At 44.1% G+C, this 14,658-nt stretch overlaps 1 protein-coding gene across 1 annotated transcript in view; it reads left to right on the plus strand.

Moving 5' to 3' along the window:
• The first annotated feature begins 2,308 nt into the window (after positions 1-2,308).
• The window catches only part of LOC103183456 (EMILIN-2), a 33,963-nt gene continuing 21,613 nt past the window's right edge, over positions 2,309-14,658 (plus strand). The window contains exons 1-3 of the mRNA XM_007900937.2: positions 2,309-2,547; positions 3,787-3,912; positions 11,366-11,526. Of these exons, the coding sequence (XP_007899128.2) occupies positions 2,354-2,547; positions 3,787-3,912; positions 11,366-11,526 (481 nt within the window). The 5' untranslated portion in view covers positions 2,309-2,353. The remainder of the gene's footprint in view (positions 2,548-3,786; positions 3,913-11,365; positions 11,527-14,658) is intronic.

A 14,658-nucleotide genomic window follows, 5' to 3' on the forward strand; every position in this document is an offset into this window, starting at 1 on the left:
CCACCGAGTCTTCCTCTCCACCCTCAGCGGCCATGCCTTCAGCCACTATTCCCCGAGGCTCTGGAACTCCCTTCCTCACTCCCTTCACCTCGCTCTCTCTCTTCCTATTTTCAGGTCTCTGCTGAAGACCTTTCTCTTTGACCGCGCCTTTGGTCACCTTCCTCCCCCTCCCCCTGGCTCGGCCCCGGGATCCGTTACTGTGAAGCACTCTGAGATGCCGTCTGGCGTGGAGGGCGCTATATATGAAGGGCGTGGCAGGAGAGGAAGGAGCAAAGCTGGGAAGCAACAACTCCTTCCACGGCATTAGAGAGGAAAGGGAAGTTGGAGACGTGGTGGTAGTTTGAGAGCACAGATGAGTGCCAGGAGGGTTTTTTAAGGATAGGAGTGATGATGGCCATTTTTAATGGGGTGGGAATGGTACCAGTGGACAGGAAGAGGTTTTTGATGTCTGTGAGTAGAGAGGCAAGGAGGTAGAACTGAGAGATAAGGAGAGGGGTAGGGCGATACAATAGTGTATTGTTCACTAGCCTGAACAATACAAGAACTTGAGCCAATTCCCTAATTGATTGTCCATGCACTGTTTTCAATCAATCCCCTGCAAAGCATCACCAAAGAAACAATAGTATGTTTTAATAAAAGTTACACTTGGTAAACTATATCTGTTACATATTTTCTTTTTAATTTCATTTCTAAACAAACTATTAAATAAGCTGTCTTGGCTATTTCTATCTGCTGTTTATAGAATTCCGAGTTCAGGCAGGACATTCTTGGCAACATGTAGGTAGTTTTATGACAAAAATTGCTTTTTATAAAAATGATGTATTGTGCACTGAAACCTGGGGAGGGAGTGGAATTGGCATCCTGTTGCCCTGATATCTTAAGTCTCCAATTTTGTGTCTTGCTTCTCTTCACCAGATTCCCAACAGAACAACTCTACCCTTTTATAGTAGCAAATTATTTTAGTTTTTTCTTGTTTTTTCCCCAACACTGATGACTCATCTTATATTACAAATCCATGGGCACTGTCCATTCTCTTGTGCGAGCCTAGATAGTGCGTGCGTGTAGTTGTTGGCAGGTTATTTCAATGGTCAAGGACATCAGAGCTGAGTCTAATTCTCTCCCAGACCCATTCCCCAAATCTATGATCACACAGAGGCAAATGCCAGTCTCCAACAGCTTCACTGGATAGTGACTGAAAGTGCTTGATTTAACCCTCTGGAGTCAAAGTGCATTCAGGCCAATTTTAGCACCCTGTCCTGCGACTTAACTGAGATGACCTAAATGCACAGAGATTGAGATCTTCCTGTTTGTGGGGCTCATTTTCATATGTGGTGGGAGGCGAGGGCTCGAGGGGCGTCGGCCGTTAAACATCTATCCACAGGCACACCTCTTTTAGGGGGAGCTGAAGTGTAATATACCGTCGCTTCCTCCTTTACCTTCATCACCGTGCAGGCTCCATGCCAGACTTAAAGACGGCTAACCCCCGCTGCCCTCTTCAGCCGCCATCTATGCTCAGTTGACAATGGCTGACGCAATCCTTGCATTCGACATGACGTCTTATCAACAAACAACAACAACAAATTGTGCAGCGTCTTTCACATTAGGAAAGCATCAAAGCATCTCAAAACACCTGACATGATTTCCTGTAATGTGTAGTGACCCTGTCTTTGTAGGCAAATGTGGCGGCCAATTGTCACGGAGCAGCCCATGCCTTGAAGTAAATGATTAGTTTCATCCTGGGAATTATTATCCAGGACATTGAGAGAAACTGTTACGCCAATAGTGTTGTGGGATCTTTAACATCTAAATGAACAGGTAGGGCCTGGGTTCACCTTCTTGTGGAAGGGATGGAAACCTCCTCCAATGCTGGGCTCCCCCAAACACCGCCCCATCAGCCTCGCCTGTGAGCACAGAGTCCCCCACATGAGGTTCGAACCCACAAAACCTTCTGACTCCTTGAGAAAGAGTGCCACCAACTGAGTCAGGCTGTCAGCTCGGAAGATTGTGCGAGAAGTGGAATGGGGCTGAAAGATATTTTTTTCTCCAAAAAAACCAAAAAAAAAAAAACCCCCGAGTTGCTTGTGTGGCCAATGCTTCATTGCACCAGAATTAACGCCACTCCCTAAACACTCAACCCAGAGGAACAGGAAAAGCCCGAGACAAACCGCCTCTGCTCCTCAGCAGAGGACCTCCTCATCCCCACACAGGGCAGATCCACTGAACTTGTGTGTGTGCGAGTGTGTGTCTGCGAGTGCAGTCTGTTCACTGACTGACTGCCCCCAAGTCCTGAGCACTGATCCCTTTGCTGCAGCCTCTGGGGTTTGGAGTGATCACTTTAAATTGCAAAGGCTGAATGGGCACTTGCTCCCGTCCGGGTGCAATGAGCAGAAGAAAAGTCGGGACGGCTTTGCTGATCTGGTCGCTGATTCTGATCAGCCTCACACCGACTGATGGGGAACCGGCTCTGTCATCTTCCAGATACAATCTCTTTTCCTCCCCTCGGTCCGCTCCTCGGACCTCTGCAAACAGAGCCACGGGGCGCAACAAGTAAGTCAGTCCAATCTCTCTATATCTATCTATATCTGTCTGTCTGTCTGTCTGTCTGTCCGGGCAGTCTGCCAGTTTGCACTTTTAAAACATTTAGCAACAAGAAAGATTTCCAGCAAAATGAACTCCAGCAATTTTAACTGCAGCCTCTCAGTGCATCCTGCCCCCCCTGCCCTGCCCCCCCTGCCCTGCCCTCCTTGCCCCCCCTGCCCTGCCCTCCTTGCCCCCCCTGCCCTGCCCTGCCCTCCTTGCCCCCCCTGCCCTGCCCTCCTTGCCCCCCCTGCCCTGCCCTGCCCTCCTTGCCCCCCCTGCCCTGCCCTGCCCTCCTTGCCCCCCCTGCCCTGCCCTCCTTGCCCCCCTGCCCTGCCCCCCCTGCCCTGCCCTCCTTGCCCCCCCTGCCCTGCCCCCCCTGCCCTGCCCTCCTTGCCCCCCCTGCCCTGCCCCCCCTGCCCTGCCCTCCTTGCCCCCCTGCCCTGCCCCCCCTACCCTGCCCTCCTTGCCCCCCCCCCGCCCTGCAAACCGTTGTGATATGCACTCAGAAGAAGAAGAAGAAAAAAACACTTTGAAAAGTTGTATGGTGGTGAAATAAGGCGAGAGAGTCATTTATTGAGAAAGATCTTTAGCGCCTGGTATACTGGTGGCTCGAAGCTATTCGTGTTGAGTGAGTGGACCTCAGACAGACTGTTGCAGCCTGAAATAATAAAATAGTTTAAACGATGCACATAACCTGGTTTAGTGCTGCTCGATCAGACCCTGTCGCACCGGTCTATTCCAGGCTTTACTAACAGGTCAACTTGTTCTGGTGACAAAAGCTCAGTGTGAGAGTTTTATATAGTCAGAGGTGCAGTGACTATCCACAGCGATCAGTGGATTCCCACCCTCCTGACCATTGCCCTGCTGATCTGTGGCTCTCTCTCTCTCCCCCCCTCCATCTCTCTCTCCCTCCCTCTCTCCCTCCATCCCTCTCTCCCTCCATCTCTCTCTCCCTCCCTCCATCTCTCTCTCCCTCCCTCCATCTCTCCCTCCATCCCTCTTTCTTTCTCTCCCTCTCTCCCTCCCTCCCTCCCTCCCTCTCTCTCTCTCTCTCTCCCTCCCTCCCTCTCTCCCTCCCTCCATTCCTCTTTCTTTCTCTCCTCTCTCTCTCCTCCCTCCTCTCTCCTCCCTCCCTCTCTCCCTCTCTCCCTCCCTCCATCCCTCTCTCCCTCCCTCCATCCCTCTCTCCCTCCCTCCCTGCTGCAGGAATCTGTGTGCCTATGTCGTGCACAAGAACGTGACTTGCTCGGTCGTGGACAGCACAGAGAGTTACACCAAAGCGGAGTATCAGCCGTGTCCCTGGGATCAGATGAACTGTCCGCCAGTCATGGTGTAAGTATTAGAGCCGCCCAGTCTCCTGATTCCTGGGATGTGGACGAGGAGGATAATAAAAGGGGATTTAATCCAGACTGCAACTCTGCACTGCACAAGCAGTGGGTCTGTGTCTCCTCTCTCACTGGGATGAGCTTGTGGGAACCTCCAAAGACAGTAGACACACAACACACACACACACTCACTCACTCGTCAGGGTATTTTGCCTTTAATCCCACTTTTTTTGTGTGTGGAAAAAAAAACAGTGACACCCTTAAAATAACTGATGGAGCCAATCCCAGAAACCCGTTGAAATAAAAATGAATTCTTTTATGTATTTCAAAAAAAAAAGTTACAGCTTTTAAAATGATTGCTGGAGCCAAGCAAGGAACGTCGTTGAAATAAAATTATTTCTTTTATTATACGTTTTAAAAAAAAGTTGCGCCTTTTAAAATAACTGCTGGAACCAATCCACAAGTCTTGTGTCACATTGTTTTGTCTGATAAAGGAGTGGTGTGTGACAGGATCTTACAAATTTACGAGTAAAACATCTGGAGTAACTTCCCTTGTCAGTTTGGGTTGTAAATCTCAGATCTACACTTTCCCCATCTGGTCTGAGATGTAGCTTTCTCAGGCTTTGTCAGTCAGCAATTCAAACTAAGATCTTGGTACTCGTTTATAAAAATATTCAGGCGGATAGTATTCAAGATATGTGAGCCATTAACTAAATAAAGTCATTGAGGGAGAGGGAGGGAGGTTTTAAAGTCCTGGCACTTGGTGGGACTCTCATTCAACATGAGAGTGAATCACAAAGGGATCTCACTCACTCACTCACTGGGCAGTTTGCTGCCTTCCCTGATCAGTGCCTCTCCGGGTTGTGATTTGAATGCTTGGTTGACATTGCCTGCGATTGCAAGATGCAGAAACCAAAAGGAGAGGCGGCTTATGCGACTTGTTGAAGTTACTACCAGCTTTAAAGGAACCATGCAGTTCAGGATATTCTTATGTTCGATTCCCAGATTGTGTTGTATTATCTAGTAAGTAAGTAACTTACTCAGCTAGTAAGGGGGAAAAAATGCATTCAATTCTATTTACGGCCTGAGCTGACTACCTCACGAGGGGTCATACTCTGGTTTCTATGTGTTTCAGGACATTGGCATTTGCTGAAAGCATCTTAAGATCTATGTTACAGCGTCGAGGGTCATTCTGTGTCGTACATGTGGTACTGGAGCTACACTCAGAATAATATTTTATTGTTTTTGGCTTCACTGATGTAAGGGAGATTCTAATTTAGAAATCAGTTAAATTCTAGGGCTGAATTTGAATAACTGCGAATTAAAACAACTTGCATTTGCATAGCATCCCTCACGCAGGGTAGCATTCCAGAGCGCTTATGTGAGTTGTTAAAGTCACTACCCAGCATTAAAGGAACAATGCAGATCAGGATTGTTTTATGTTTGATTCCCAGATTGTGATGTATAAGGTTGTGTGTCCCCTCAGCTAGTAAGGGGAAAAAAAACTTTGGGAGGATGTCCCAAAGTGCTTAACAATAATGGTTTGGCATCTAAGTTGGGGTGGGAGTTGAGGGAAGGCAGGAGAGTGATTACTGAGAGGGCCATTAAAGATGTAGGTCTTGAGATGGATCTTGAATGAGATGAGGGAGAGAGCGAGTTGGAGGGATGCCCGGATGGAGTACCAGAGGGTGGGAGCAGATAGGTTGAAAGCCTGCCCGGTGATATTGAGGCAGATAGGGTGGGGGGGGGACATAAAGTAGGCCAGTTTCCGCTGAGCAAAGGGCATAGTCTGGTCGGTAGAGTTTGAAGAGCTTGCAGAGGTAGGGTAGATCTAGACTATGGAAAGATTTAAAGGACAGGAACAGGCTAATCTATAATACCATAGATTAACCTGTGTATCAGCCTGGTGCCGTGGTAGCACTCTCTCCTCCGAGTCAGAAGGTTGTGAGTGGGTTCAAGCCTCACATTAGGAGTTGAAATCACATAGTCTAAGTTGACACTCCAGTACAGTGCTGGGGGGTGTTTGTTTGTTGGAGGTACCAGCCTTCGGACGAGACGTTAAACCAAGATCCTGTGTGCCCGTTTAGGTGGACGTTAAAGATACCATGGCACTATTTGAAAACAGAAGGGTGTCCTGACCAAACATCCTCCATTTAAAAAAATATTGGTCACTCACTCCATGACTGTTTGTGGGACGCTGCTGTGTGCAAATTGGCTGCCGTGTTTTCCCACAAACACAGTCACTCTACTTCATAGTAAAATCCTGTGAAGCGCTTTGGGACGTGCTCCCGATGTGAAAGGCATTATACCAAATGCAAGGATTATTATTATTATTATCACTTATGTCCAAATACCTGGGGTCACCAGGCAAATAGGTAACTGTCCGGATGGTTCATTAGAATCAATAGCTTTTACACTGGAACCATTTAAGTGTGGTTTAACTCTGCCTTGCTGCTCTGCATATTGCAACGCACATACAGTGCAACCTCAGCCTCCTGGCTGAATAACTGCAGTGAAGCAATGGTAAATGTGGCTTTCACAAAGTGAAATGGACAAAACGTTCCCATTTCTGATCCTCATGGTGATGCTCACCTGAAATAACACTGAGGCCCGGTTGCAATGAGCAACAACATTCTGAACCCCTTGTGAAAGACAAAGGTCTCTTAGGTAATTCTGCGCACATAAAACTCATCTCTCTGTAAAGCATGTGCTAACGTCATGAGTCTAGCCAGCTGTTCTCAGGAATTCCTCATGCTTGCTTTTTTTAAAAATTTCGATTGTGTATCAACAAAAGCCATGATGATTATAGTAAGACATTTGAAATCAACTCATATTTCAGTTAGAGAATTTCTGATAAAAGTTCAAAAGTTCTTGGCTGGAAACTAAGCTCCATGTGCTGAGTTCAGTGAGTGCTCTAAAGTGAACAATAATTTGTCCAGCTTTCCAGCTGTAATGTTTCTCTGTCTATGACAGTGCCGAGAGCAAGGGCTTTTAGATAATCGCCCAAGCTGTGTCACTGTGTATCTTACTCTGTCTTATAATAATAACAACTCTTGCATTTGATAAAGCATCTTTCAGGTCAGGAGGACATCGCAAAGCCCTTCACAGAATTTACTGTAAAGTGTAGTGACTGAGTATTTTGTAAGTGTAAGTCTAAGTGTAAATGTAACAGCTAATTTTGCGCATCTTGCAAACCTTATTGAGTTGATGCCTCGTCAACAATGAGCAACTGTACTATACATTTTGTTTGTTTTATTGTTTAATCTATTTTATAAATGTCAGCTTGATTCACAGTGAGTCAGTAGGTCCATTGGGACTTCGAGACTCATAGTCTGACACTCTGGGAGACTGTCTCCAATGTGATGGGCTTTGCAATGGAATGTCAGAATTGAGTTAACCCTCTACAGCAGCCTTGGTCCAGATCCTGAGCCAGAAAAATCCATATTACTCCAGGAAATTATTGACCACAGACCAGCCAGCCTGGCTCATAGGCAGGGTTTTGAGGGCAGACCAATCTCTGGGAGAAGGAATTCTTCCCACTCAGCTTCTGTTAACCCTGCAAGCAAATGCCTTAATGGGTAGGGTGGTCCTAGCTGGACAAGCAGTGGGAAGCTTGCCAGGCAGTGCTCTCAATGGCAAGTTATGTGGTTTTAAATTCCAGCAGTACTCCAATGCACATTCTGGGGTGCCCTAGCCTTGGTCCCTGCCTGTATATAATAATAATAATCCTTGAATTTGATATAGCGCTTTTCACGTCGGGAGGACGTCCCAAAGCGCTTCACAGAATACACTGTAAAGTGAATTGACTGTATATTTGTGGGCGAACGCGGCAGCCAATTGCACACAGCAATGCCCCACAAACAGTCGTAGATTGAAAATGACCAATTTTTTATTATTGTTTTTGGTTTTTGGAGGGATTATTATTAGGCGTGTGGAGTAAGGAAACTTGCCCAAGGTTTCGCCCTGCCTGGAATTGAACTCAGGTCTCTCGCTTGCAAAGTTAGTACTCTAACCATAATATGCCTAAAACTCTCTGGACTAGTTGAAGGCTATGTCCCTTAAGGGAGAGTGCACACTTCATTCCAGACACGGGAAATTTCTATGTGTGAGTGACATACATATTTTGAGCTCTCGGTCTGGTTTGGATACTATAAAGCATGGTGATGGGTTTCCATGTGGTCAGACAGGCATGTGACAAAAAAAGGAAGAGGTGAGAAAATTGGACAGAAAATAAGCATAAAACAAAATCCAACATATCCCTCCTTTAAAACAATAGGTTGCTATATAATACCTGCTATATAAGCCAACCTTTTACTTTTTATGTTTAAATGACCAATCTCGATCTTGAAAGAAATCCAACTTTGTTGACTGATGAGACTGGGTTTCATCAGAAACAGGCCCTCTGAGAGTGGAATCGTTTAAGTGGTTCAGAGAATCCCTCAGAGTTAACCCTGTCATTAACAGACAGCTGAAGGAATTGCTGTAAGTGAACGTCCTTTTTAATTTTGACTTGTTTGCGCATCCACCACCCCCACCTTGTGTCCTTCAGCTAATTATAAGAAACTCATCACCTTGAGGGAAGAGATTTACTTTAGCAAATACCTGCACCATGGGTCAGTGGTTCACCACTCAGGTGCTGAACTTTGTTAAATTACCCATCCTTCATTTGATGCATTGGTTCATCTACTCATGCTTTAGAAATCCTGGGGTGAAAAATGTGGTGATCATAGCTATGTGGTAATAGTTTTTCTCTCCACCCACCCCCCACCTACCTTTGATCCTGCAATGCATCATTTCAGCGCTGATTTGGGAAATTCACAGAATCTTTTAAATGAAGTTAAGCCAGCAGCCCACGATCCTGTGATGCCATGATCTCTGTGGCAAGAAGTTCAAATGTGCTGCCTTTATTGATCAGTGGGTGTAGCAAGTGATATTTGGGTGAAGTTGGGGGAGAGGGATGGGGGGGAAACACATTTGCCCACAACTGGGGTGGTACCAAGAACAGACTCCCATATTATCACGGTGATCAAAATGATTATCACTGATCGTTATCAAGTGATAATTATCACTGGTGCTATCGTCAGCCTGGCTCAGCGGTTTGCATTCTCCTTTGAGTCAGAACTTTGTGGTTCAAGCCCCACTTCAGGACTTTGAGCTCATTGCCTAGTCAGCCACTCCACTGGAGTGTTGGGGGAACACTGCATTGCCGGAGGTGACATCTGCCTATTCAGGTGGACGTTGAAGACGTTGTGGAGTCCTGTAGCTCAGTGGTTAGAGCACTCGCTTTGCAAGTGAGAGACCTGAGTTCAATTCCAGGCAGGGCGAAACCTTGGGCAAGTTTCCTTACTCCACACGCCTAATAATAATCCCTCCAAAAAAAAAAACAATAATTAAATTGGTCATTTTCAATCTACGACTGTTTGTGGGACATTGCTGTGCGCAATTGGCTGCCGCGTTCGCCCACAAATATACAGTCAATTCACTTTACAGTGTGTTCTGTGAAGCGCTTTGGGACGTCCTCCCGACGTGAAAAGCGCTATATCAAATGCAAGGATTATTATTATTATTATTAAGATCACATGTCACTATTCGCAAAGAGAAAGGGATTTTTTCTTGTGTTCTGGCCAATAATCGCTCAAATAAAATCGGTCATTATTTCATAGCTGTTTTGGGAACATTGATGTGTGCAGTTTGGCAGCTGTGTTCACCTATAAATACACAATCACTGCACTTTACAGTATATCTTGTGACGCACTTTAAGATGTTTCAAAGACGTTACAAGGCAACTATTATTACAGAATATCTATCACAACACAAACCCCATTTTTTACCCCATAACTTGGAAATCTGGAAAACATGATGTGATCTTCTGGACTGATACAGTTAAAAATCCATGCAAATATCTAGGGCAGCCCCACTGAGCTCTTTCTACTAGGAGTGGTCAGGGGGAGGAGTGAGCCTCATTTTGTGAGCTAACACTTTCCAGTGATACAGCGCTGTCTGCCAAGAGTTCCTGGCTTGAGACTGAGCTTCATGTGGCTGGCATGTTCAATGGGTTCTCTGCAAAGGCATTAATTTGAACATATTGAACAGCTTTGCACTGTTGTATCACATACATTCCACAACTATATAAAATTGCAGTGTTTTATATTATGAAGTAAATTTTAAAAAGTCGGAATAATACTATTTTTAATCTTGCACAGTGAGGAAAGACTAGTTAAAATGAGAATGTGTGAGAATGTAATGCAACACAATTTACAATTATATAGCACCTTTCACATTTGGAGGTCATCTCAAGGTGGTTCATACAGCTGAGTGGGCACCTGGGCTGGGAGGAGGTGAGGGAAGATGACAGGAGGCATAGTCAAAGAAGTAAGTCTTAAGGTTGGTTTTAAAACTTACGAGGCAGGGGACGAAGTGGAGGGAGCCTGGGATAGAGTTCCAAATACTAGAGAATAGCTGAAGGATCAATAGTAGGGTGGATTGGATGGGAGACACAAAGCAGGCAAGTTTCTGTTGAGGGGAGGGAATGGCCTGGTAGGTAGGGCTGGAGGAAGTCACAGAGGTAGTGTGAGGTGAGGTTGTGGAATGATATGAATCTAAGGACGATATTTAGGTTTCTTTCCTATACCCGATCATTCTGGCTCTTTAGGGTTTCTGATCGAATACGCTGCTCCTGCTGTTTTCATATATGAGAAGCTTAATAAAAGTTCTGTTGAATTGTTGAATCGAGTGCTCTAACCACTGAGCTACAGGACTGTGAGAACTACAGGATTCATCATTCTGAGTGCGCTGATCAAATGAGCTTTCCTTCTACTGGGATGAGGTTCCATAGTGCTGAGCATTTTTACTCATGCAGACAAAATGATCAAATGACTCAGAATGATGAATCCTGTAGTTCTCACAGTCCTATAGCTCAGTGGTTAGAGCACTCGATTCTCGGCAAGGCGAAACCTTGGGCAATTTTCCTTACTCCACACGCCTGATAATAATCCCTCAAGAAAACAATAGTAATTTGGTCACTTCAATCCATGACTGTTTGTGGGACACTGCTGTGCACAATTGGCTGCCGCGTTTCGCCCACAAAAATGCAGTCAATTCACTTTACAGTATATTCTGTGAAGCGCTTTGAGACATCTAGAAGACGTGAAAAGCGCTATATCAAATTCAAGGATTATTATTATTATTACAGTGCGACCTCCTGGTACGTGCTTAATGACTCAGGCACAGATTATAACCTGACTCATGTACATTATTTGAACTCAATTCTTTCCACAATGATTAAAAACTCCTTAAGGAAGTAAATCCAGATGTTGACTAACTTAAAGTGGAGCTCATGTTTTCTGCGGTTACGAGGATCAGACCAATTGCATTGTGCACGGAATGGTTTAAGTTCTTTGGTGTTTTTTCATGGTTTCTTTTCACACTAAAACACTCTTCTTTCTCTCTCCTCTAAATAGCAGATACACGCGCCCGACATATAAGGTTGCATACAAGGTTGTGACTGAACTGGAGTGGAGATGTTGCCCTGGTTTTAAGGGTGAAGACTGTAGGGCTGGTCATTCCACACAGACTGCAGTTTATCCTTCGTCTTCCACTGCTCCTAGACAAAGAAACCTGAGTAAGTTTTTCTTTCTGCCTGTCATTATTATTCCAGTTTCCTTAGTTTCCTTACTCCACACACCTAATAATAGTTTCCTTATTCCACACGCCTAATAATAATCCCTCCAAAAACAAAACAATAATAAATTGGTCATTTTCAATCCATGACTATTTGTGGGACACTGCTGTGCGCAATTGGCTGCCACATTTTTCCCATAAATATACATTCAAGTCACTTTACAGTCTATTCTGTGAAGCACTTTGAAAAAGTTGAGAAGACATGAAAAGCTCTATATCAAATGCAAGGATTATTATTATATTATTACCATACTTGTCACTGTGGTGGGAAGAGAGATGGTTCTCAATTTTATGACCCCATTGCTTTACAGAACCGCTTTGACAAGAAGCAGCTCAGTGATACTGGTGTGTCCTCAGTAACAGCACCATGAAACTCACTCCTCTTACTCTAACAACAACAACAAGATTACATGTGTATAGAGCCTTTCACATCGGGAGGACGTCCCAAGGCGCGTACTCTAAGTACAAATTCCATAGTGCTTGCAGCTACTATAATATTGGAGGTCATGAGTGTTGACTTTCGGGTTTTCTAATTGGGTAAAGCCCACTTCCCTTACAGAGCAGTGATGGGAAAAGCATGTTGTTAGTCAGGGCTGCAATCCCAGAATTTTGGGAGCATCTTCTCAATGCAGTTGCATTAATGGATGTTTAATGAAATGCTTATGAATGAACCTATGTCAGCCTGGTTTAGTGGCAGCACTTTCACCTCCAAGTCAGAAGGTTGTGGGTTCAAGTCCCACTTTAAGACTTACATCACATAGTCTAAGATGACACTCCAATGCAGTGCTGGGGATTTGTTGCTTTTTCGGAGGTCTTGTTGTTCGGATCAGATGTTACATCTGCCTGTTCAGGAGGATATTAAAGATCCCATGGCACTGTTCGGCAAGAAAACGGGAGTTTCTCCTGGGTTCCTGGCCAAAAATCCCCCCAGTAAAATTGGTCACTCACCCCATGGCTGTTTGTGGGATATTGCTGTGTGCAATTGGCTACTGTGTTTCACCCACAAAATATACAGTCAATCCACTTCACAGTATTTCCTGCGAAACACTTGCGACCTCTCATCAACGTGATAAGGAGCTATATTAGTTGCAAATGCAAGGATTATTATAATGAAGTGCTCTGAATAAAGCCTTTAAGTTTCTGTATTTAGAATTCCTCATAAAGTAGTGGATAGTTTAGATCAGCTTATGCTAGAGTTCCACCAGGCAATTGCACTGATGTGGTAATTGTAGACTAATGCTGTTGCACAAACAGGAAGGCTGCTTTTGAACTGAAGTCTGCAGGAAAAGATTATCTCAGAAGAACAAAGCTAATATGAGGTTGGAAACAATTAGGGTTTGCTCAAAGTGGACAGTGAGGAGTGAAGGAATTTAATCTCTACCTGATAGCCTAACAGTATTTTACTGGAGTCTCCATATATCAATCCCTCCTTTCACTCGCTAGTTCTGCAGACAGTGTTTATTAAACACAAAAAGGCTAGATATGCTTCACTGATCGATTTCCCTTGCTGCCCTTTCATTTTCTATTAAAGTAATTAAGGACTATTACAGATTCCACGGGGAGAATGAGATGTGCAGAAAACTGGCTTGGAAATTAAGACTGAATTCTTACGAATTGTCTGAAATTTGCATGCTCTTAAAAGAAAAAAAAAGCCTAAGTTTAAACCCGGGTGGAATTTCTCCCCAGAACTCAAGATACTGACAGACAGATTTCTTTCTTTCTACCAAGCACCTTCCCACCTTTGCATCAATGGTAGCATGACATTAACCAGCCCCTACCCCCTCTGCCTTTATTACCTTGCTGTCTTTTTTCTAAGGTGTCAGATATGATTTATTCTGCGCGATTTACAAGTTTACCAATGACTGAAAAGTTGAAGACACACTCACTTTCCTGGCATGTTGATTTCCTCTGAAGGAGTCTGTTTTTATTCACTGAACCCTACGTCGTGTTATTTCAGCCAACTGGCAACCAGATAACAATTTAGAAGTAGATCCAGTTGTTGAGGGGTCTTATCTTGTTTGCTACTAAGTGAACTGACCATCCCTGGTGACTGTATTATTCTTCACTTATTAAACTTATTTCCTCGATTGTATATTAAAAGAAAATGTCAACGTTTCAGCCAAGTAATGTAACAGGATAGCATTTGACTTCAGCTTTACAACATAGTTCTCATCACTTTGTCTATTGCATCATTTGTTTACCATTAAAACTCTCAACCACAACCAATATTTGCATATGAATTCTAATTCATGATTCAAAGCAATTATCAGGGCTCCCTCTGATGGTAGAGGGAGAGCACAAAATCATTCAGGCCAGAAGGTCACAGGTTCCATTCATTCCATGCCTGCACGTTAGCTCATTTTAGCTACAATTGGTCTTAATGTCATTGGGTTCAGAGAGGTGAATGCATTTAGCGTTCCTTACTCCTGAGGGCTGAAATTCTTGTTGATGTTGGTTGTAGTGATATTGACTGATGCTCAGTTATAATGACAGAAGTCCTATGAGAGGTTAAGATTGACACCCTGGATCTGGCTTGCTGGCCAGCTCCCTCCCCCCTATCCCGTATCCTTTCCCAATAGTCAGTCAGCCTGCCAGGGACTCACTGTCTAGCTCACATATAAAGAATAGCCAATTGGACGAGACACAAGAGTATGTTCAGTTCCAGTGGAACTGTACTCCAACAAAGAATCAGCACATTCAATGAGTGAAGGAAGAAATATCAGCAAAAAGCAAAAGTTACAACCAAATCTTTTTTTCAATTATATTTATAAAATTATTTAATATTTCTGAATGACTAAATTTCATATTTAAAATCATACCTGTAAATATATTAGGGTAATATATTAAATAATTATACTCTTTTTATAATTACTGAGTATTGAATTTAGGGCTTGTTATTCACTGATATCTATGACTGCTTCACTAATGGTTTGGATCTGTGCCATAGTATTTACACAGACAGACAGACAGACCCTATTGTTTCATTGAGTGGAATTGGTTCTGATTGTCAACATTGTTTTAGTGGATTTAATGTAATTGGTTTTGATGTTATTTAATTTCTCACTCAATCCCG

This window comes from Callorhinchus milii, unplaced genomic scaffold (genome assembly GCF_018977255.1).
Source record: "Callorhinchus milii isolate IMCB2004 unplaced genomic scaffold, IMCB_Cmil_1.0 Scaffold2, whole genome shotgun sequence".
NCBI classification, from domain to species: domain Eukaryota; kingdom Metazoa; phylum Chordata; class Chondrichthyes; order Chimaeriformes; family Callorhinchidae; genus Callorhinchus; species Callorhinchus milii.